We start from the raw sequence: 22264 nt of genomic DNA, 5'->3' as shown, positions 1-22264 counted from the left end.
AGCGTGTACCCTCGTGGCTGGAATGTGGCCGAATTTGAGGTGTGCTGTATTCTTGGGTGGCACGGACCCGTTCTTGTTTTAGAGGATCCGAGGGTAGGTTGATATATGTGAGTCGGGGACCTGCATATGTCGTGTGGTCTGGAATCCCCAGCTGGGCTTAATCGGTTCGAATCGTCGTTGCTCCTCGGTTATGGAGACTCAACTCACTGTTCATCATCGTAGAATTAATAACCAGAACTTAAATAAGGCTTGTGAAGATGTTGGATATGAAGTTTCATGATCTCAGTGCGGATCGTGTCAGCTTTGTATATAATTCTAGAGAAGTTTTCTATATAAAGAATGTTGTTAAAAGAGCTTTTACGCAAAAGAACTTTGATCATTGTTAAAGCTATACCTTGAATCCTTGAGCCTGCATTACTGAGTTTATCAGTTAAGATTTCGGATAAGTCTTGTTGAGTACCTTTGTACTCAGGGTTCGTTGACCCCTTGTTGCAGGTGAGCCTCATGAGCAGATCTGTTTTGGATCGTGCTGCATGACTATCGTTCGTTCTGACGATGAGAATTAAATGTGTGATCCTTGGGCAGGATGTTTATTTTGTGTGTTAAGTATATGTTAATTATGCCACTCCACTACTACTATGGTTTGTAATAATTATGGAACTTAATTTGTAAGGTTTGAAACAACTGTTTGTAAAATATGTTATTGTAAGACTTCCGCTGTTTTTACTCTGGCTTTGATATTTGAATAAATGTTGTAATACTGCATTGACTCTGTAACGTGATCCTGCTCGGAAATCGTGGATGATTCGGGGTTCCCCGAGGACACCCGACAGTCTTTTTAAGTTATTGAAAACATATGCATAAATGTCAAAGGTCGTCGGACAGTGACAGGTGCATGTGGGCCCTATAACTTAAGAGGTTCTGCCACAGAATGGTATCAGAGCGTTCGTTACAAGGTTTTGCTGTATTGTTTTACGAAAACTTCAAAATGAATTGGGATGACTAAATTTAACTTGATAATTTGGTCCAAATTGCTTCTGACTTATCTTAATTCTTTCTCACCATTCCCTATTGATTAAAATGTTTTGTGTGGTGGAGTAGTAATTATGCTATGCCCTATATAAAAATAAATGTTGTTTATATGCATTATAAACTTTGATGTTTTTGTTCGTAAGAACGATTCATGCATCATGAATAATTCACTCGTTACTTCCTTCACCTCTTAGTCTGGAGTTAAGTAGTGAGACTGGTTTGAGGAATGTAATCCATCTTAGCTACTCTTTGGATTTTGATCAAATGGTCTTACTTGGATTAAATTGGTTTCCTACAGTATGGCTTCGTGCCAAGATGACGCCCCGTAAGTCCACCGGACCCAAAGGAGTTCCTCGTCACCAACTTGCCCCTAGAAATGATGGTGCTAGCAGTAGCAGTACTAGGCCTGATCCTCAGGCAGAGATACAGAGGATTTCCGCAGAGTTAGCACAATCTACTAGAGATAGGGCTTTGGATGTTATACAAATAGGTGAATTACAGGGTCAATTGAGGCAGCTCACCACCGCGCATAGGAACTGCGAAAGTATGTTAGTTCGTACGGTGGAGGGAAGAAATGAAGCTTGGCACAGGGAAAATGTAGCTAGAGCTAGAACTCATGAGCTAGAATTCTATGTAGAAGATTTAGAAGAACATAATACCTATCTACATGAGGAAGTTCATAGGCTTAGCAATCTACTGAATCCAAATCATGAGCCTCAAGCTGATGCCATGGACCCCGGTGTCATCCTTGCCGATGATGATGAATCGGGAGAGGAAGAAGAAGAAGATCCTGAAGAATTAGTAATGATCGATGAAAGTGATGATGAAGGCGGTAATAATTCCGGAATGGATACCGAGCCTGAAGTTTGAAGAAATTGTGGAAAGGAGGAGAGTTGTATAATAGTAGCTTTAGTTAAGTTATGTAGTTCTGTTTTCGTACCCGTAGGTTTGTTTGTACATTAGTAAGCTCCATGTAATGTGTCTAGAGTAAGCTATGGTACAATTCAATAAAGATATGTGAATAAAGTTTGGTTTGTTATGAGCAGATGCGTCGTACACGGGGTTCGTTTATTCCAGGAACTTCACAAGATGAGGACGGTATTCCTGATCCGCCACCAATTCCAACCAATTTAGCTGATGCTATAACTGCACTCGTCAATGTGACGGCTGAAAATTCTCGTTTGCTTCATGAGATGGCTCAGAGTAATCAGAATCAGATGTACGGAAACCGTGGACGCCACCATAACCGACAGGAGGCTACATATGTTGATTTCACAGACACAAGACCCCCAGTGTTTACCAAGGCAGATGAACCATTGGAGGCTGATGACTGGCTTCGAACCATGGAACAGAACTTTGACCTTATCCCATGCACAGAGTATCAGAAACCTACGTTTGCCGCCCAACAACTTAGAGGAGCAGCAAGTGCTTGGTGGGCAAACTTAGTGGCTATGCAACCAACTGGCATTCCAATAACTTGGGCTGAGTTCCGTACAGCCTTCAGAGCCCATTATATCCCTGAAGGAGTAATGGCTATGAAGCTAGATGAATTCCTTGCTTTGAAACAAGGAGATCAAAGCGTGATGCAGTATGTGGGAAGGTTTAATCATCTGTCCCAATATGCATCCGAATATGTCAATACCGATGTCAAGAAGAAGAGGTGGTTTATGAGAGGCCTGAATACCAAGTTGCAGACTATGATGACCACTTGCACCAATGTCACTTATCATGAGGCAGTAAATATTGCAATTGCTTCAGAATCAAAGTATCGGCAGCACAAGGAGCTCAAAAAGAAAAAGAGTGTGCCGTCTGGATCTTTTGGGGGAAATCCGAAGAGGCAAAGGGTGATTTATCATCCAAGTACATCATAATAGTCCTCCTTATCGTCCGCCGCAGTTCCAAGCCGGGCAACAGTCAAATGTCCGTCCTGCTATAACCTATCCGAGTTCACAGTCAACCAATGCTCCTGGTGGCAATACTCCAACATCCCAGGGTCACAACTATCCGTGCTATAATTGTGGAAGGACTGGTCATTTCTTCAGGGAATGTCCATATCCTAGGCAGGCTAATCAAAATTATCAGAAGGCTCCTGCCAATCAACAACAGGGTCAGGCACCAAACAAGAATCCCAATCAGAATAGCTCAGAAGGGCAAAGATGAGAGGAAGACAGGACGGGTGTTCTATATTCAAGCTGGAGAAATTCCTGGAAGAGGAGCCAGTGATGATGGGTATGTTTCCTGTTGCCAATCACCCTGTAGTTATACTTTTTGATTCTGGCGCATCGCATTCATTCATCAATAGAACATTTGTCGTGAAGCATGAAATTTCGATTGGGGCAACAAAGGAAAGTTTCTTTATACAGTCGCCCGGGGGACGTCTGTGTACTAAGGAGATGGTATACCAGGTACCCGTAAACCTGGGTGGGCATATTTTTCCCACTACCATGATTATCCTTAAGGATCAGGATATAGATGTAATCTTGGGAATGAATTGGATGTATCAGCATAAGGCTGTTATTAGATGCTTTGAATAGGACCTTAAGAGTGAGTTTGCCTGATAGTAATTCTCAACTTCTTATCCAACTTCCAACCCTAAGAAGATCAGTGAGTAAGATTTGTGTAACTGTTGTCAAAGAGATTAGAGATATTCCGGTAGTGTGTGGATTTCCAGATGTATTTCCTGAAGATTTACCCGGTCTACCACCTGATAGGGATGTACAGTTCAATATAGAGTTACAACCTGGAACAGCTCCGATTTCTCGGAGAGCTTATAGGATGCCACCTAAGGAATTGGCCGAGTTGAAAACTCAGTTACAAGAATTGATTAAGAAAGGGTTTATCCAACCTAGTTCTTCACCTTGGGGATGTCCGGCAATTTTTGTGAAAAAGAAAGATGAGACCCTGAGGTTATGTGTTGACTATCGTCCATTGAATGAAGTGACCATCAAGAATAAGTATCCATTACCTCGGATAGATCTGCTTTTTGATCAACTGGCCGGAGCCAAAGTTTTCTCCAAGATAGATTTGAGATCAGGATATCACCAAATCAAGATAAAGCCTGAGGATATTCCCAAAACGGCATTTACCACAAGATATGGGTTATATGAATACTTGGTAATGTCTTTTGGTTTGACAAATGCTCCAGCTCATTTCATGTATCTTATGAACTCAGTATTCATGCCGGAGCTAGACAAGTTTGTAGTGGTGTTTATTGATGACATTTTAGTATATTCCTAAGAATAAGAAAGAACATGCAGAACATCTTAGAATTGTTCTGACCCGCTTGAGAGAACATCAACTATATGCCAAGTTCAGCAAGTGTGATTTTTGGCTTAAGGAAGTGCAATTTCTTGGACATGTCTTGTCAGCCGAAGGAGTTGCAGTTGATCCCAGCAAAGTGAAGGATGTGCTTGATTGGAAACCGCCAACCACAGTTCATCAAGTTCGGAGTTTTCTGGGTTTGGCGGGATATTACCGTCGGTTTATTCCAGACTTCTCAAAGATATCAAAGTCCATAACTGAATTGTTGAAGAACCAAGTTAAGTTTGTCTGGTCATCAGATTGTGAAGAGGCTTTCCAGACTTTGAAGAGACTGTTGACTACTGCGCCAGTGTTAGCCCAACCTGACATCGAGAAGCCGTTTGATGTTTATTGTGATGCTTCAGGTATTGGTATTGGATGTGTGTTGATGCAAGAAGGCCGAGTCATTGCCTATGCATCCAGGCAACTTAAGCAACATGAAGAACATTATCCGACTCATGACTTGGAGTTAGCGGCTGTGGTTCATGCTCTAAAGATTTGGCGGCATTACCTGCTTGGTAATACGTGTCATATGTATACAGACCACAAAAGCTTAAAGTATATCTTTACTCAGTCAGAGTTGAACATGCGACAAAGAAGATGGTTAGAACTGATTAAGGATTATGATTTGGAAGTACATTATCACCCTGGTAAAGCAAATGTGGTTGCAGATGCTCTCAGTCGCAAAAGTTATTGCAATTGTTTGATAGTGAGAACAATAGGTTTGAATTTATGTCAAGAAATGGAAAAGTCGAATGTAGAAGTAGTTCAACAAGGAAGTTTGACCAACATAATTGTTGAAGTCACTATTCGAGATCAAGTTATTGTTGCTCAGAAGGAAAACAAGGGTATAGCCCATATTAAGGAAAGAGTCAAGAATGGAAAAGCGGAATGCTTTAGCATTGACAATGAAGATGTGTTGTGGTTCAAGGATCGCCTGGTGGTACCAAAAGTTCCTGAGTTGCGGCAGTCAATTCTAGATGAAGCACATGCTACTAGGTTATCCATTCATCCGGGAAGTAACAAGATGTACCATGATTTGAAGCAAAGATTTTGGTGGACTAAAATGAAAATAGAGATTGCCAGATACATAGCAAAGTGTGATACTTGTCAAAAGGTGAAAGCTATACATTTGAGGTCTGCTGGTGAATTACAACCATTACCTATTCCATCTTGGAAGTGGGAGGACATAAGCATGGACTTTATTGTTGGTCTACCCAAGACATCAAAAGGATTTGACTCAGTATGGGTTATTGTAGATCGACTCACTAAGTCAGCGCATTTTCTTCCAGTCAAGACAATATATCCTACGATCCAATATGCCAAAATGTACTTAGCGAGAATCATGAGTCTCCATGGAATACCCAAAACTATTGTGTCAGATAGGGGTACACAGTTTGTCTCCAACTTTTGGAAACAATTGCATTCTTCGTTGGGTACTAAACTTCTGTACAGTACAGCTTATCATCCACAGACTGATGGACAGACTGAAAGAGTCAATCAAGTACTTGAAGATATGTTAAGGTGTTGTGTCCTTAACTATTCCAAAAAGTGGGATGAATGCTTACCTTTAGCCGAGTTCTCATACAACAATAGTTATCAGGAAAGCATTAGAATGGCTCCATTTGAAGCACTCTATGGTCGTAGATGTAGAACATCATTGAGTTGGTCTGAGCCTGGAGAAAGAAGATTCTTTGGAGTTGATCTTGTGAAAGAAACAGAAGACAAGGTTAGGCAAATACAGAGTAATTTGAAGATAGCTTAGTCCCGCCAAAAGAGTTATGCGGATAGACGACGGAGACCATTGGTATTTAACAAAGGAGATTTTGTATATCTGAAAGTATCACCAATGAAGGGAGTTAACCGTTTTGGTGTTAAAGAAAAGTTGGCACCCCGATATATTGGACCCTATCAAATTTTAGAGAGGTATGGAAAAGTAGCATATCGTTTGAAATTACCTGAACATCTTGCAGCTATGCATGATGTGTTCCATGTTTCTCAATTGAAGAAGTGTCTCCGAGTGCCTGAACAAAATGTTGAAGTTGAAGGAGTGGAACTAGAACCGGATTTAACTTATTCCGAATATCCTATCCGAGTGTTAGATCAGAAAGATCGTGTTACTCGAAGATGGACAATCAAGTTCTATAAAATACAATGGAATCAACATTCAGAAGAGGAAGCTACTTGGGAATCAGAAGATTACTTGTTAGAAAAGTTTCCCGAATTTTTAGCGTCAATATAGAATCGAGTAATGTTAGTTGAGCTCGGTGGTACATATTGTGTTTTGTAAAAGTAACCTTAGCTGTTTTATGGACAGAGTTTGTATGTGCTCTTGCGACACATTTCCTTTTCCATTACATACCCTATGGCTTTGAATCTCGGGGCGAGATTTCTTTTAGGGGGAAGGATTGTAACACCTCGGGTGTTTAAATGTTAAAATCTGACATGTCATCATATGCATTGCAAAGCATTTGGCATTTGGTGAAAACTTTGATGTGCATTTACTAAAACAAGTTTACATTTGTGTAATGAGTGTTGAATTGTATTGTTTGACTCAAGTTCAAAGTTTGACTGGGTTTTGAATTTTTCGAGAAAACCCCGCGTTTCAACATGTAAACCCTACCCTGAAAATCCATTTCAAAATCTAAGCATATTTTGGGGTTGGGCCCAAAAGCAAAAGTGTAGAGCTTGGCAAGTTATACAAAGTTTGTTTTTGGAGTTTTTCAAGTTGTTTAGAAAATTTTCGAGTAAATCAAAAAGGCGTAATTCGGTAAATTTCCCTATTCAAATTCAAAAGTTCATTTCAAAATCTAGACCGAATTAGGAGATGGTTATAAAAGCAAAGTTGAAGAACTTTTGATTTTGAATAACTTTTATTTTTAGAGATTTTTGAGTTGTTATGAAAACTTGAGAGTAATTTGTGAAATTTGGCGAATGGCAAACTTGTAATTTCTGTGAACAGTACTCACCGCTCAGGCTACACCGGCGGCGATCTTCGGCTTGCTTCCAGTCGCGCGCGTGGCCGTCTGGGCGTCGCGTTGGCGCGCTGAAGACTGCGTCGTGGCTTCCTTGCGCTTCCTTGGCTGCCCTATAAAGCTCTGGAGCCGCCGTCGTTCTTCTTTCTTCGCTCTCTGTTTTTCCCGTCGCCGCTGCTCCATCTCCGGCGAGCCCGTGCCGTCGTTGTCGTGCTCCACCGTCGCTGTTAAAGCTAGTCCCAGCTCCGCCTGAACCTTGCGCGTCCATCTGACCCACCAATTTGGCTTGTCTTCACCGGGAACTCGAGTTTCATCGCCTTCTTCCTCGCGGCCGGTAACCTCACCGTCGCATGCGCATCTTCGTGGCCAGAGTCCATCGGTGAGCCGTTGCCCTTGATTGATGTCCCTTTAGCTTCGTCTCGATGTCATAGTGCTCATTTCACTATTGTTTGGCCGTTTTATCCACTGCAGTCGCCGGCACACCGTCACCGACGATCCTTGCTCCGCCGCCGTTGCTGTTCACGTCGACCCGTGTCTACGTTACTTCTCCGGCCTTAATTCTTGCTTGAACGTGTTCGTGGTGAGCTACTGGACCTTCCCATGCCCTCTGTTTCCCCGTTTTCGGCTTCATTTCGCCGGCGTAACGTCGCCGAGCCACCGCATCCGCCATGGCCGACACCAAGCTCGTACTCGTAGTAATTCGTCTAGCTAGTGCCTTCAGTCGATGCGCCGTGATGATGTGGTCATTTTGGTACCTTGACCGTCGCCTTTGGGCTCACCGTCGGTGAATTTGCGCCGGTCAGCGCCGTCGTCGTCGTAGTCAACACGCGGGAGGTAGAAGATGACAGGTGGGGTCCGATGTCAGTGACTCAGCGTTCAAATGGATTTTTCTATTTTTAGATTTGAATGAATAGTGTATGTTTTTGTTATTTTTGTGTAGATTTATTTAGAGCTCCAAAAATTATGAAAATTTTTGTGTGACTTCTCTGAGATGTATAGTATTTAAGAAAAATATGAAATAATGTTTTTCAGTAAGTTTTAAATGTGATAAAAATTGCTCAATTTATTCATAAATGGATTTCCAGGATTTTTCTAGGCTTATTTATTTATCCAAAAATTATGAAATTTGTTTTGCCACTTAGTTAACATGTAATGAACATGTACTAAAATTTTGGGCTCAATTAGAATAAGTTAATTTATTTCATAATTTTGAATTAAATAATTAATTCATAAAAGCAAATAGTAACCTTTAGTGATTTAGGTTTTGTTTGAAATTTTGGATTGAGTGATGACCTTGGGTCATTTGTTGTTAATGATCCTTGGCAGTTGATGTATGTGTTTACGAAAAAGAATTAGTTGTTTGACTTGCAACTGTACCGCGAAGGAAAGTTGTATTCAAATTATTAATTTTTCATCCCTCATCGAGCATCATGTTTCGAATTCCGCATCATGTTAAACATGGCATTGTTATTACGTGTAGTGAACGAAGGTGAAAACGTGGTAGTTAATCAAGCTGTTGAAGAGGTTAATCCGTCTGTTGAGGTCGGGTCAAATACTTGTGTAACGTCGCAGGAATCGGACTTTTCCGTCAACGAAGGCAAGCCCCGGATGCATACAACCCTACCTTGTGTTTTATAAATTAATTTCGCTTTTGCTTTCCGTTACTGCATTAAGTGATTAGGAGTTAAGTAAAAGCCTAATTGTTGCATTACCACCCTTGTTATTCCATATTTACCATATTACCAGTTTTAAACTCGTATATGCCTAGTTTTGCTTAGCCATGCGTAGAACGATGAAGGTCGAGTAACTACCTGCCACCTGCAAGTTACAAATGGAACACTGGTTAACTATGTTAACATGTGATATGGGAATGTGGAGTAATAAATCTAGACCGGGCGGACTCGGTGAGTGTGAGCCACAAGACATGGAGGTCTTGTGAGCGGGTTCTTTCCGCCTGTGTCGATTAAGGCACGTCCGTTGTTGAATTGCATGAGGTGAGAATTTGTAGTACTAACCACATACTCCGGTAAGCCTGAACTTGGCAATTCTATTACGAGAATGGCTACTCGCGCACTGGGAGTGGAGAGATGGCGGGAATAGCGTGTACCCTCGTGGCTGGAATGTGGCCGGATTTGAGGTGTGCTGTATTCTCGGGTGGCGCGGACCCATTCTTGTTTTAGAGGATCCGAGGGTAGGTTGATATATGTGAGTCGGGGACCTGCATATGTCGTGTGGTCTGGAATCCCCAGCTGGGCTTAATCGGTTCGAATCGTCGTTGCTCCTCGGTTATGGAGACTCAACTCACTGTTCATCATCGTAGAATTAATAACCAGAACTTAAATAAGGCTTGTGAAGATGTTGGATATGAAGTTTCATGATCTCAGTGCGGATCGTGTCAGCTTTGTATATAATTCTAGAGAAGTTTTCTATATAAAGAATGTTGTTAAAAGAGCTTTTACGCAAAAGAACTTTGATCATTGTTAAAGCTATACCTTGAATCCTTGAGCCTGCATTACTGAGTTTATCAGTTAAGATTTCGGATAAGTCTTGTTGAGTATCTTTGTACTCAGGGTTCGTTGACCCCTTGTTGCAGGTGAGCCTCATGAGCAGATCTGTTTTGGATCGTGCTGCATGACTATCGTTCGTTCTGACGATGAGAATTAAATGTGTGATCCTTGGGCAGGATGTTTATTTTGTGTGTTAAGTATATGTTAATTATGCCACTCCACTACTACTATGGTTTGTAATAATTATGGAACTTAATTTGTAAGGTTTGAAACAACTGTTTGTAAAATATGTTATTGTAAGACTTCCGCTGTTTTTACTCTGGCTTTGATATTTGAATAAATGTTGTAATACTGCATTGACTCTGTAACGTGATCCTGCTCGGAAATCGTGGATGATTCGGGGTTCCCCGAGGACACCCGACAGTCTTTTTAAGTTATTGAAAACATATGCATAAATGTCAAAGGTCGTCGGACAGTGACAGGTGCATGTGGGCCCTATAACTTAAGAGGTTATGCCACACCATTGCAGCAAAGCAAGTGGTGTCATCACCGAACCAAGAATGATGAGGCCAATGTACCTATAGACCTTATACCCCGAAAGCACCAAGGAGCTAAGCAAAGTTAGCACAGGTAATATGCTACACAACAAGGAAAAGCCATTTGGAGGCCACAAGTTGGACATCAACAACAAGGTCTTCCTGGAGATCAAGGATGTTCTGACTCAGCAGCATCAAGGATAAACCACTGGTGAGACATGCAAAGCCAAGAAGCATCGGGATGATGTAACGCATATTGTATGCTCCTCTGCCATCTGGAGAGAGGAAGTACCACGCCACCATCATGCTTGCAGTAGAGGCAGCAATGAAAGCACCAAACTCCCTGTTCTCCTTGGCTTTGGCTGCATGGCACAGTTCCTTGATTGCACTGATGCCTTCCTCGGCCTACAATTAACAATTTTATGGATGAAACATTATAGAATGCCATAACCCATGGCTCTATGGACAAGCATCAGTTCAGTCCACATGACGATTCCTAAATGGTTTCTGGTAGTTCAAATTAATGCCAAGCTCAATACATTTTTCGAAAAAAATAGAGCTAGAAATCAGTAGTTGGTTATACTGTTTCAACCAGTGTGGTACTTTACAAGGAAACAACACACTGTCATGATAGCCCAAAATGCTAACATCAAAAGACCACGGACCTTCTAGAAATTCCTAGGAGAAACAACAAAATGAATGTTAAAAGATGATAGCAGTTCCACGTTAAAAGGAAAACAAAGTGATTTCCACCAAACACTACACTACCGGTACAACGATTCTACTCCCCCATTCACAAAAGGACGCTATTCTCACATTTCGAGGAGTCAAATGATTCGAAATTTGACCAAAGTTATATAAAAATTATACAAATAAGTACCACTATATTAATCATGAAATATATTTTTGTAGTAAACCTAGTTGGAGACAAATGCTAATAATATTCACTATAAACTTGGTCAATGTTAAGCTAGTTTGAATTGCACATATCACATAGTTGCATTCTCTTGTGGACAGAGGGAGTAATTGCCAACATAAGTGCAGCCAATATTATTACATAGAGCAAACAGTGATAAAAGGAATGTCCCAGTGCACAGCGTGTCCAAGTTAGAAGACGAGCCACATATTCAACATGTAAGTTTCTAACAGATTATAGTGATATAAATAAAGTTAGAACTACCATAACTACAAGTTGAGATAATAGTTGGACTGTTAGATAAAAAACATAAAGCTATTTTACTCTCTTTTTTCTAACAAAGAATGCTGCAAAATGTCATGTGATCCTACTAGTCTCAATCTTTTTACAACCTAGGACCTTGGTGTCGTCAGGAACGAAACTTTGGTTACCAAAATTCATGATCCACTGCTATATTTAGCCGATCAAAATCAAGTTCGTCCCACAAATTCTTTGGTTCAAAATTCATCCGACCAAGATCAACTCCTCCCCTAACCCAAATTCTTGCCTACACCTGTAAACCAAGAGCGTCTGTGTATATCCACGTATTTAGATGAAATCAAAGTTCTTGAAATAATCAGATGGGGAACTGAATCGTTAGGCAGTTCAGAATTTCGGATCATACCTGAAGAGGGGATTGACCTCCCATGGAGGGTGCATCAGACCTGCCAGGAGCCAAGGGATCTAGCTCGGCACCTACCCTACATCGCTAACAGCTCCTGTCGCCGCCTCGTGCCTCCGTCGAGCTCGCGTTTCGTCCCCTTGATGATGCTTAATCCCCACGAGGTAAAAACAACCTCTCCGACAGTAATCTACTCCTTCCCTCATCAGTCATCGCCCCCGCCGCCCCCGCTTGCTATATGGTGCATGTGCCTCGCGCCTACGGTTTCCCTCGCTGCCGACGGATCACATCGCTGCTCCTCTAGCGCTGCACCATTCACCAAAACCGAAGGCATTTTTTTTTATGAACCGTAAACCGAAGGCATTTTTATCCCATCCCATGTTTTCAGTTCAATATATTAAAGTTCGTTCTTCGTTCGCCCAGCAGGCCAGCAGCAAGCACGCTGCCTGTCAGCCTGTAGTGCCCAACCCCTAGCGTCTGAAAATAAAGCCCACTTGTAATTGGGCCAAACTAGAAAAATAAGGAGCACAAGGCACGGCCTAGCACATCACTCTATACGTTTAGGCCGAATGGATCAATGTAAGCCCAAAGCCCAACACTTTTTTTTGTCTCTCTTTATATATATAAATTCTACCTTCTCTTTTATAGTTTTGTGCGCAAATTTCTTTAAAAAACCACTTATATGGGTCCAAGCTATCTCAAGATTAAGCTACCCTTACTACTCTCTACATTAAAAAAAATATATGGGATGTATTAGTATTTCAAACCAAACAAACAAACAATATAAATTTGACCAACAATAATCAAATTATGAACATAGTTTAGTATGCAAAAGACGTATCACTAGATTTGTATTCCAAATATTTCAAAGGTTTGGTTTCATAGAAAATGAAATACAAGGTAATGGTTAGGCATACTTTAAAAGACTCGTACAAAATATTTTTACAAGGTAATTTGAAATACCAGGTACCATTTTTCTCAAAACATATTTTAAATATTAATTTTGAAAACCCGAATTACCTTGGTTAACTCGTACAAAATAATTCCTTGCAACAATTTTATTTTATCTTGTACTAGAACAAAGTTTTTTTTTGTCTAAATCTAATTACAAAAGGAGGGCGCTTGGCCAAGTATGACACCTAATAAAAAGTCTACTCTCTTTTCTCTCTCACACACACCACCCACGCACGCACACACAACACACACGCACGCGCGCGCACACACACGCATTCTAATAAATTGATGAAATGATCTAGAAGCATATTCAGCCTGTTCGGTTGGCTGGTTTGTATCGTTGCTGATTCATGAATAAGTATTGTTGGCTGGTTTATGTAAGAAAAAAATACTATTCCGACTAAAAATTTACGATCATTTACAATAAGTCATAGCCAAACGAACAAGCTGGACTGGTCGTTTACCGTTAGCACCCAAATAATGTTCCGGACACACAGGTGTCCCGATAGGGACTGGGACTTCCATTGACCGAAGTCAGTTGCGATTTTCGAGTTTGGAAAAGAAACATATCTAGCTACCTACTATCCTCGTAAAGTTTGCGTCCGTCTCAAAAGGACAGTCCACAGCGACGTGACAATGAACTCTGATGATGAGTGCTAAAAAAAAAAGAGTCCGACGGCGACGCGCGCAGGCGAAATTCGGGACAGATCGCCGGAGGGAGAAGTAAGGTACGGCAGCGGATTCGCGCGCATACCTTAGTGAGTGACTTGGCTGATGGCGGCGGCGGCCTTCTTCTCTATCTCGAGAGGCGGTGGCGAACCTGCAGCGAGCGCAAGTCAACTGTGAAAGGAAGCACTTACTAATTTAGAAGTAAATGGTCACGGCAAGGGCGATGTGCTCACCTCCTCCGTTGGGCTGATGAGGCTGGACGGGAGCGGCACGCCCCTCTTCAGCCAGGGTCTGCCGGTGCTCGTCGTCGGTCATGGCCGCCATAACAAGCTGGCACAACAAGGAGAATGATTAGTGGGACATCTTTACGAGAATGGAAAAGAAAAATCGATTTTTAAATCAATCGTTGTCAACTAAACGAAAGGGGGAAGCTAGCACCAGCTGGATCTAGTCTTTTCTTGCTGCGCTAGCTAGCTATGTGGGCACAGTCAAACGAAGCATGGTTCATGGAAAAGGCTCAGCCACAGCATCATGCAAAAGGTGCGGATAAAAGCATGAGCCTATCTACGGATGGACGGGGAACATGCGGTGGACCAAAAGGAGTAGCGGATCTGTGCCGGTAGATCCCAGCTGAATTCGGCACTCCTATCTCTACTCGTGTTCCTCAAATGGGGAACAAAGAAAGGCCCGATGGAGACCAGCTCGATCAACCCAAGCAAACACCCAACATGTGAATATCGCTCGGATTCACAGCCTCGAAATTCCAAGGTTAGTACTCCGTAACAGAAGACAAACGCCTTTCTCGCTTGGCTTATAAGCGGTACTTTTTTCAGTTAACGAACAATATTTTTCTCTCACAACAAATCAGTCAACAATATTTTCAGTCATGACTTATCAACAAAACGAATAGGGCAAAGAATTGAACAAAGGAATTCGAGGTCTCCAGGTTGGATGACAAGATACGCGCGGGGATAGGGGCGTTTGAATTTTGGAAACAAACGTTTAGGTGTGTCACGTCGGATGTTACATGAGAATATCACATCAGAGTGTTTGGATAATAATAATAAAATAAATTACATAAGTCCTCGATAATCCGCTAGACGAATCTATTAAGCCTAATTAATTCATCATTAGCATATGTTTACTGTTGTCACAAAGTAGTCATAATCTGTAGATTTAGTTTTATAATTAATCTATATTTAATATTGTATATACGTGTCTAAATATGTGAAGCGACAGCGCCTGAAGTTTAGAGGAGAAAACAAACATATGTTCTTGTTTAGTTCGCGAAATTTGGAATTTGGGGTTACTGTAGCACCTTCGTTTTTATTTGGCAAATAGTGTCCAAACATTGACTAATTAGGCTTAAAACGTTCGTCTCGCAATTTCCCACCAAACTGTGCAATTAGTTTTTCTTTTCGTCTACATTTAATGCTCCATGCACGGGCCGCAAACATTCGATGTGACAGGTACTGTAGCAACCTTTTGGACTTTGGGGTCCAACTAAACAAAGTCATGATGGCAGTCGTGTGTCCTGTCGGGGCAGCGCTACGCAGCCCGAGGAAGGAAACGACGTTTCGGCTGAATTGATTTATAAGACCCGGAAGTACGGCTAACGGCTTTGGTGTGAGTGAAAAACACTGTTTAAGTCGTGGATTATAAGCTAGATACGAGCGAATAAGCTCCGCTAAGGGCACGTACAACGTTGGTTTATTTGCCGTGTGTATAGTGCTCCATTAGTTCTTCCGTCCAATTTAACGAGGTGAGAGGGTGTTGTCGTCGTCTCGTGAAGAGACAGCCAGGGCTCGTGATCCGAAGTGAAATTGTTCGTCAGTCACCCGTTGTATGATCCACTGCGAGTCTTCGACGGTACCCTTTGATCTGCTGCGCACGGGTGCCCTGTGTTTCTGCCCCTACCTCATATCAAATGATGAGATATACGGAGAGACGTATGTGATTTATGAGATATATTATATTACGTTAGATATATTATGTTATATATATAATATATATGATTTACTTTGAAAGATTTGTTTTGTATCAATTAGCAACATAATGGTACACACAATGGTACATAGAAATGATATTCATGATTGATCACGGCTACATGCAAGCATTAAACGACTTGTAGATAGCCAAACAGCAAGGTTGTATGAGCTGTCTGTTTAGCCGTCTATGTTGTAAATTCCCAGAACTTACAGACAACAACTATCTGTCCGTTGTGCATGCCCTAAGGACGTGATTGGTTCGGAGAAGCCAGCCTGTCAGCTCCGCGCAATTGCTGCGGAGCCGAGGAAGAGGAGCAAGGATCGAAGAGCAAGAAAGGGACGAGAGGTAGACGAAGACCGAAGGAGGGTCAGTTACGTAATGTATGAAGTTTCTGGTTTGATCAAAGTTGGTTACAAGATTCTCCTCTCTCATATTTAAGTAACTCTCTACTCAGTGGTGGACTTCTTCTGTGTGCACTCGAGACAGGCCCACTCCGATCCATTAATCCTCACGCTCTTGGTCTTCGACCTCTTCGACCTTCCGGACTTGGTCACGGCATCACGGTCTCCTGGGTGAGGGCTGCTGACACAGCCCGATCTGGCTGGCCGCGTGCAGGAGTTCACCGCATGTTTGGATGCCTGGCTGCCAGAGCCTGTCCGCCCGCATGCAAGATTCCTCGCCGAGCCAGGCTCCCAGAGCGCGCTCGCATGGCATGGACGCAGAGAGTAGCGATGCGGGACGAGGGACAGCCAAACAACTTCCCTTGCCGACCAGGCTGCAGCGAAGCAAGCAACCAAACGTACCCGACTCGCATGCGCTGAGCCTGGTGCCGACGAGCCTGGCCGATGGATGCGAGCCAGGCTGAGCCTGGAGCGGAACCAATCGCGCCCTAATACACCGCTCCGCCGTATTGGCAGCGGATGCAGCGCGTTCGTAGCGCGTTTCTTTGCTTCTGAATCCTGATGGAGGGACGAGAACGATCAACACCGAACTGCCCACACGTACGCACGCAGTGACGCAATCCGTCGACTTGGTCGTCTACCGCCCATCGGCCGCACCGTGTCGCCAAACCCGGTGGCGCCCACGGTATATATCCCTGGTATCTGGACGCGCAGGCAGGACGGCCTCCGGCAAATATTATTCCGCGGTGGCAATGGCATCGGCAGCGAAGAGCCAACAGAGCGCGTTCCGAGCCTGTTTTGCTTTGCGCCCGTCCGTCGCCCGTCGTCGCGAGCGAGGCGCGCGAAAGGAAAGGAAAGCCACATGGAGACGGACACGCCGTGTTGCCAGCGAAACCTTGTGTGAACGGTGTGGCGTGGACACGCGAAAGACATCATCGAGCGGAACCGCACCTACCAGCCAAAGCATGAGGACGTGACGAGCTGTGGGTAATTTACTTGCTTTCTTATAAGCAGAGATTTAATCTCGTTTTTTTTTAAAAAAAGCTGCGGGTAATTTCGACAGGGGAGTTGCTTCAAAACTCTTTATGATTTTGTTGCACTCATCATTTTTATTTTTATTTTTGCAAATGCAAAATGGGATGAAAGGCAGCAGATATGCGCAGCTTCTACCCTTCTACTACAAGCAAGGTCTATCCGTATATGTCACCTGGAGTAGTATGTCACTTTTATACTGTTTTATATACAAATATTGCTATATATATATATATGCATATCTACTAGTAGCTGGGAAGGAGGACTAATTTCAATCACAAACGAAGGTTATTATCATTGATTTCAATCTCTCGCTATAGCTGTTGTTATAGCTCGCTATAGCCTTTTGAGGCGGGAGTTACTATTTGTATTCATGTATAATTTAGCTGATATATCCCGCTATAGCTTGATATAGCTCGCAATTAGCTGTTTTAGAGATATACCGCTAAACATCTTAGCTCACTATTCAAAACAGTGGTTATTATTGTTGTTATACTTTTGTGAATATAACACGTGCAATGCTCAAGTTTTACGGTAAACTGGACTTTGGATTCATTTAAAAATCAAGCCGCACGATTATTTCGCGGGCTACTTGCTTACACCATGGTCGTTTGATCGTATCAGTCATGCTTATCAGTCATGATATAATATTTTTCTCTCACAACAAAACAGCATCAGCCAGCTTATAAGCTACGGAAACGATGAAACGAACAGGGAGAACAAAATAATGTTACAGAGATACTGCTAGATCGAGGTCGAAGCGTGCACACACACACACACTTCTCTCGTTGCTAATAAAGGCTTAAAAACGTGCTTAATTAGCAAGCCATCGTCGTCACGGCTTCACTTTCGGATTGTCTAGCCCTGACACCTCCACGCCGTAAACAGCAACAGCAGTGCCCGTAAACAACGCCACGGTGGACCAGACCAGCACCCGGTCGACTGGAGCCAGGATCGCCGTGGCGGAGCCTGGGGCCACCGAGAGCACCATGAACCCGAAGCCCGAGACGAACGCCGAGGTGAGGACGACCATGAGGACGCCGGTGGAGGTGGATCCCCACTTGTCGCGGTCTTCCTCTCCGAGCGCACCACTGAGGATGCTCATGATGCCTCCCAATGTCGCCGCCGTCACCTTGCTCGCGATGTCCTCCAGCGCCTTGATCCGGGCCTCCTCGCCGTCTCGGTCGTGGCGGACGACGACGATGCAGTGCCGGAGAAGGAAGCAGAGGACAGCTGCGAAGACTAACGGCGCGAAGGCCGCAAAAACGCGGTACCTCAGAACCACGAAGGCTGCCGCGAGCGCGGCGCACGCCAGCGAGCAGAGCAGGAGCGCGTTGGCGAGCCTCATGGCCGTGGCGATGGCGAGGAGCCGCCGCCTGCTGCATCGTCGTCGTTGGTTGGTGACCACCTTCGACACCGTCAGCACGAACACGCCGACGATAGCGGTCGTGAACGTGAAGAAGATGGCGGCGTAGGCGGCGCTTTCGACGGAGCCCGCCGCCGCGCCGGAGATCTTGGACGCGCTGAAGAGGACGCCGACGAGGCCCCCGAATGCCGAGTTCGTGATGCCGCATGTCGTCTTGGACGCCGCGTCCAGCTCCTCCTTGCCCTCGTCGTCGCACGCTGCGGCGGCCTCACCGCCGCCGCCGCCGTTATTCATGCGCCTGAGGAGCCACCAGTGCGCACCGGCGGCCGACAGGGTGACCGCCGTAACCACGGACAGTCCGATGTACAGGTACACACCGCCCGGCAGGAGCGCGAGTAGGCTGAGCAGCGTGAGCACCGACAGCACGGCGCATGCGGCGACCAGGCACTTGGCCGAGGTGCGGTGGCCACCCGAGACGAGGACTTGGCGGCCCATCATGTTCAGGCTGAGCAGCACGAGGGCCTTCCCGCTGAGGAAGGTGGCGAAGGACAGCAGCCGCGAGACGGTGAGGCGCACTGCATTGCCCGGGTGCCTGGCCTCCTTCGGGAGGAAGAGCCCACCCAGCAGCACGGCGATGCCGAAGACGGTGACCGCTGCTCCGACGTCCAGGTTCTCCTTGGCCTTGTGGCGTTGCTCCTCGCTCTCGCTGACAGCTGCGGTTGCAGTAGAGGCCGCCTCTGCCTGAAATGTAGGATACCAGGTGCTTTAGTACAAACCGGCTGCTCCAACCCAACCTGCGCACATCGGCACATGCATGGATGCGTCAGTTAGTGCATTTACCATGCAAGTTTATGTCTGGACAACAGATCTTAAAATACTGTTCCTACATCCAATTTGTTTGGATTTTTTTTTCATATATTCAAATTAATTGCAATATCTTTTTATACATTGAATTTTCTTTTGGAATTTTAGCCTTTCTATATGGATAATTTACCACTCCATAAGAGCAGCGATTACCGTTGTTACTGTACCATCACTGAAGTGGACTGGTCTGGCAGATAAGTATTTAAATTCTTCATGTTTATTAGGCTGTACTTTTTAGGAACACACGAAGCTTTGGTTAATCAGTTACATATATTTGCCAAGAGTTTTGAGATATTTGAGCTCATCAAGGGTCAAGGCCGGTGTCCAGTCTAGTGAGAAGTCAAGCCTTGTGTACTGTCCACTCCTCCTTAACCACTGCACGCGGTTGCTTTCCCAATCATCATTTCTGATCTTTCTGACCTACCTGGTCCTGATCCTGACTCCAGACTTCCTGTATCCTGACTGCGGCAGCGAGACGGACAGGTACAGTGAAGGTTGACTTTGTTCAGCTGACATCCCAGTTAGTCGTTGACTGAAATCTGTATCCACACTCCACATCGTTCGATCTGCAATAATCCGTTTGCTTTTGTGTCCGTCACGCGCGCATGCATGGTCATCATCGGTGGTGCAGCTGATTATTACGCTTGTTCGCATGCATCGCGGGATTCCATTCCATCTTTGACGCGCGTGAAATTAGAAACCGGCCAGCGGCGCGGCGTACGTACCTGGGACGGCGTCGCCGGAGCCGGCCGCGGTGGCGTCCCGCGATGAGGAGGACGGGTCATCGTCTCCGTCGGCCCGGGGATGGCAGGTGCGCGAACCGCTGCACACAAATAGAGTCATAGGAACACGGGTCAAGGAAAAAATAGTGGACAGAATGGAGCGAGACCGAGTTAGTACACGCGATGCTCCTCGTTATCACCTTGCTAGTGTTGAACCGCGTCTCGGGCCGGACCGTGCGCCCGTCTCCGCTCTGGCGCTCTGGGTCCTGTCGGTTTCCTGTGCTTGCCGTCGTCGCCGTTTGCCGCTTGTCCGTTTCAGGTGGCTCCGAATAAAGACACCTGATGTTATGGTAAAAATAGCATGAGTTTATATAGGCAAAAAAAAGAGGGTACTCCACTACTCCAGTAATACTCGTGCTAGTAAGTTTAGTAGATGCCACATCGGGTATTTAGATACTAATTAGAAAGACAAAACATAAGTCTAATTAGGCTTAATAGATTTGTCTTATAAATTAGTCTCGATCCATACAATTAATTTTATAATTAGTCTATGTTTAATACTCCGTGAATTTATCCAAACATCCAAGCGAGGGAACAAACACCCCACTTGGTGACAAGAAGTACAACGAAATTAGAGACTCCGGCCCACTTGTTGGACTATACTCAGCCTGTTCGCTGGTTGGTTTCTGGATTGGTTTGGGCTGGTTGATGCTGGTTTATTGTGAGAGAAAAACACTGTTGGCTGGCTGGTTTGGGCTGGTCAAAACCAACAAGCGAACAGGCTGACTGTATGTACTTTGCATGCATCTAGCTAGCTACCGAGAGCAAGGAAGTGTATTGTGTTTCGATCCTACGGTTGTACCATAGTACGTAGCGCGTACTTTAAAGTACGGAGTACTCTAGATTTGTAGCACTTGCTAGCTGTCGGATCTGCTCCCTCGTTCCAACGCTCTGGCCTATCCTCGCCACACACAAAAAAGGAAAAGAAACACAAAGAAATTAAACGTCACCATGGATTCAAGCACAAACTCCCACAGTCCATCCCGGCCGGCCGAGGCCGAGGAAAGCCGTAGAAATTGGAAGATATGAAACGAAAACTAAAATGGGCTATTGCTTCCTGCGCCTCCTGAGTAGGAGTAGCAGCTAGCGCTGCTACCTATCTCGACTCCTCGAGCCAACACACAATCACACAAACACGACCATGACGGCCGGCTGTTTAGGAGGCGGGCGCAGATGGAGCGCAGCACCGAACGAATTCGATCAGAGAGGAGTTGGGCAGGGGACCGGCCTCCACCCAGTTCAGCTCTAGCTCACAAGTTGCAGGACCGCAGCAGCAAGGGGACGCGGCGGAGCAGGCGGTTCTATATGTCACAGGCTCACACAGCTAGCTAGCGTCCATGCATGGTGGGCACCGGCAGCGAGGGAGGGTGTGGCCACGTATGGTTGGGTAAAGGTAGCTGAGCTCATGCATGGAGGAAGATACGGGAGTTATTGAGTATATGTGACGGCAAAACGCATGATGAAAGCAAGAGTGCCTTTGGCCGTTTGGCGTCCTCACCTTGAGCTGGTTGATGGCGTCCCTTCGCTGAGTGGAACGCCGTCGAGCGCGTTTGCTCGCCGGTGAGGGAGAAGAATGTGAAACTGGGCTGTGGCTGCGAATGCCTCAATGGACTGGACTGCGTCGTCTTATATAGACGCAAAATCGACGACGAAGAAGAAGCCGAACGCGTTTCCCATGTCATTTTTATGGAGGCACTATTCTTTAGAATGATTTGCAGTTTAGTCTCCATATAGGCACGTTCTAATAATTACTTTGGGTCAGTGACGTAGCGTGAGGTAAAATCAAGAGGGCCATACTGAGACGGACACCTATAGTAAAAATGGAGCATGCAATCCAAGCCTCAAGGTGTGCTAAGGGCTTGTTTGGATGTCAAAATTTTTGGCAAAGTGCTACTGTAGCATTTTCGTTGTTATTTGGCAAATAGTGTCCAATCATAGTCTAATTAGGCTTAAAAGATTCGTCTCGTGGATTTCGTCTAAACTGTGTAATTAGTTTTATTTTTTATTTATATTTAATACTTCATGCATGCGTCTAAAGATTCGATGTGACGGGGAATCTTAAAAAATTTTGTAAAATGGGGTGGAACTAAACTGGCCCTAAGAGCTATACTTGGGCTTTTCAAGAGAAGATTGATGGGATAGAAGAGCTTGGAGATTTAATAGATGGACACAGATATTAAAATTTCCTTTCAGGTCAAGGGGCAGGAGCCCAGTATCGCCTCTACGAGGCTCCGTCTCTACTTTGGGTAATTGAGTCGACCCAAAACTTACTCAGATTTA

At 44.5% G+C, this 22264-nt stretch overlaps 1 protein-coding gene and 1 long non-coding RNA gene across 2 annotated transcripts; both read right to left on the bottom strand.

Annotated features, from left to right (window-relative positions):
• Positions 1-10355: 10355 nt before the first annotated feature.
• Positions 10356-13883, bottom strand: LOC136520563 (uncharacterized). The gene is made up of 3 exons (XR_010775297.1): positions 13784-13883; positions 13636-13701; positions 10356-10857 (listed from the first exon to the last, which is right to left on the bottom strand). It is a non-coding gene; the product is annotated as an uncharacterized lncRNA (long non-coding RNA).
• A 3642-nt stretch (positions 13884-17525) lies between these two features.
• On the bottom strand, positions 17526-21599 carry LOC136520562 (uncharacterized). The gene is made up of 3 exons (XM_066514117.1): positions 21483-21599; positions 19928-20025; positions 17526-19079 (listed from the first exon to the last, which is right to left on the bottom strand). Exons 2-3 carry the CDS (start codon positions 19985-19987, stop codon positions 17808-17810), a joined length of 1332 nt encoding a protein of 443 aa, XP_066370214.1. The 5' UTR covers positions 19988-20025; positions 21483-21599; the 3' UTR covers positions 17526-17807.
• Between the last annotated feature and the right edge of the window lie 665 nt (positions 21600-22264).

Source organism: Miscanthus floridulus, chromosome 18 (assembly GCF_019320115.1).
Source record: "Miscanthus floridulus cultivar M001 chromosome 18, ASM1932011v1, whole genome shotgun sequence".
Taxonomy (NCBI): Eukaryota; Viridiplantae; Streptophyta; class Magnoliopsida; order Poales; family Poaceae; genus Miscanthus; species Miscanthus floridulus.
Note: the sequence above shows the minus strand (reverse complement) of the source record. Positions and strands in the feature narration are given on the sequence as shown.

What these genes read in the sequence shown, in the direction of transcription:
- LOC136520562 (XM_066514117.1), bottom strand. Translation starts at nt 19,987, where the DNA reads ATGACCCGTCCTCCTCATCGCGGGACGCCACCGCGGCCGGCTCCGGCG. An exon ending in CTCCGGCGACGCCGTCCCAG is followed by an intron (nt 19,080 to 19,927) that starts GTACGTACGCCG and finishes CCTACATTTCAG; the next exon opens with GCAGAGGCGGCCTCTACTGC.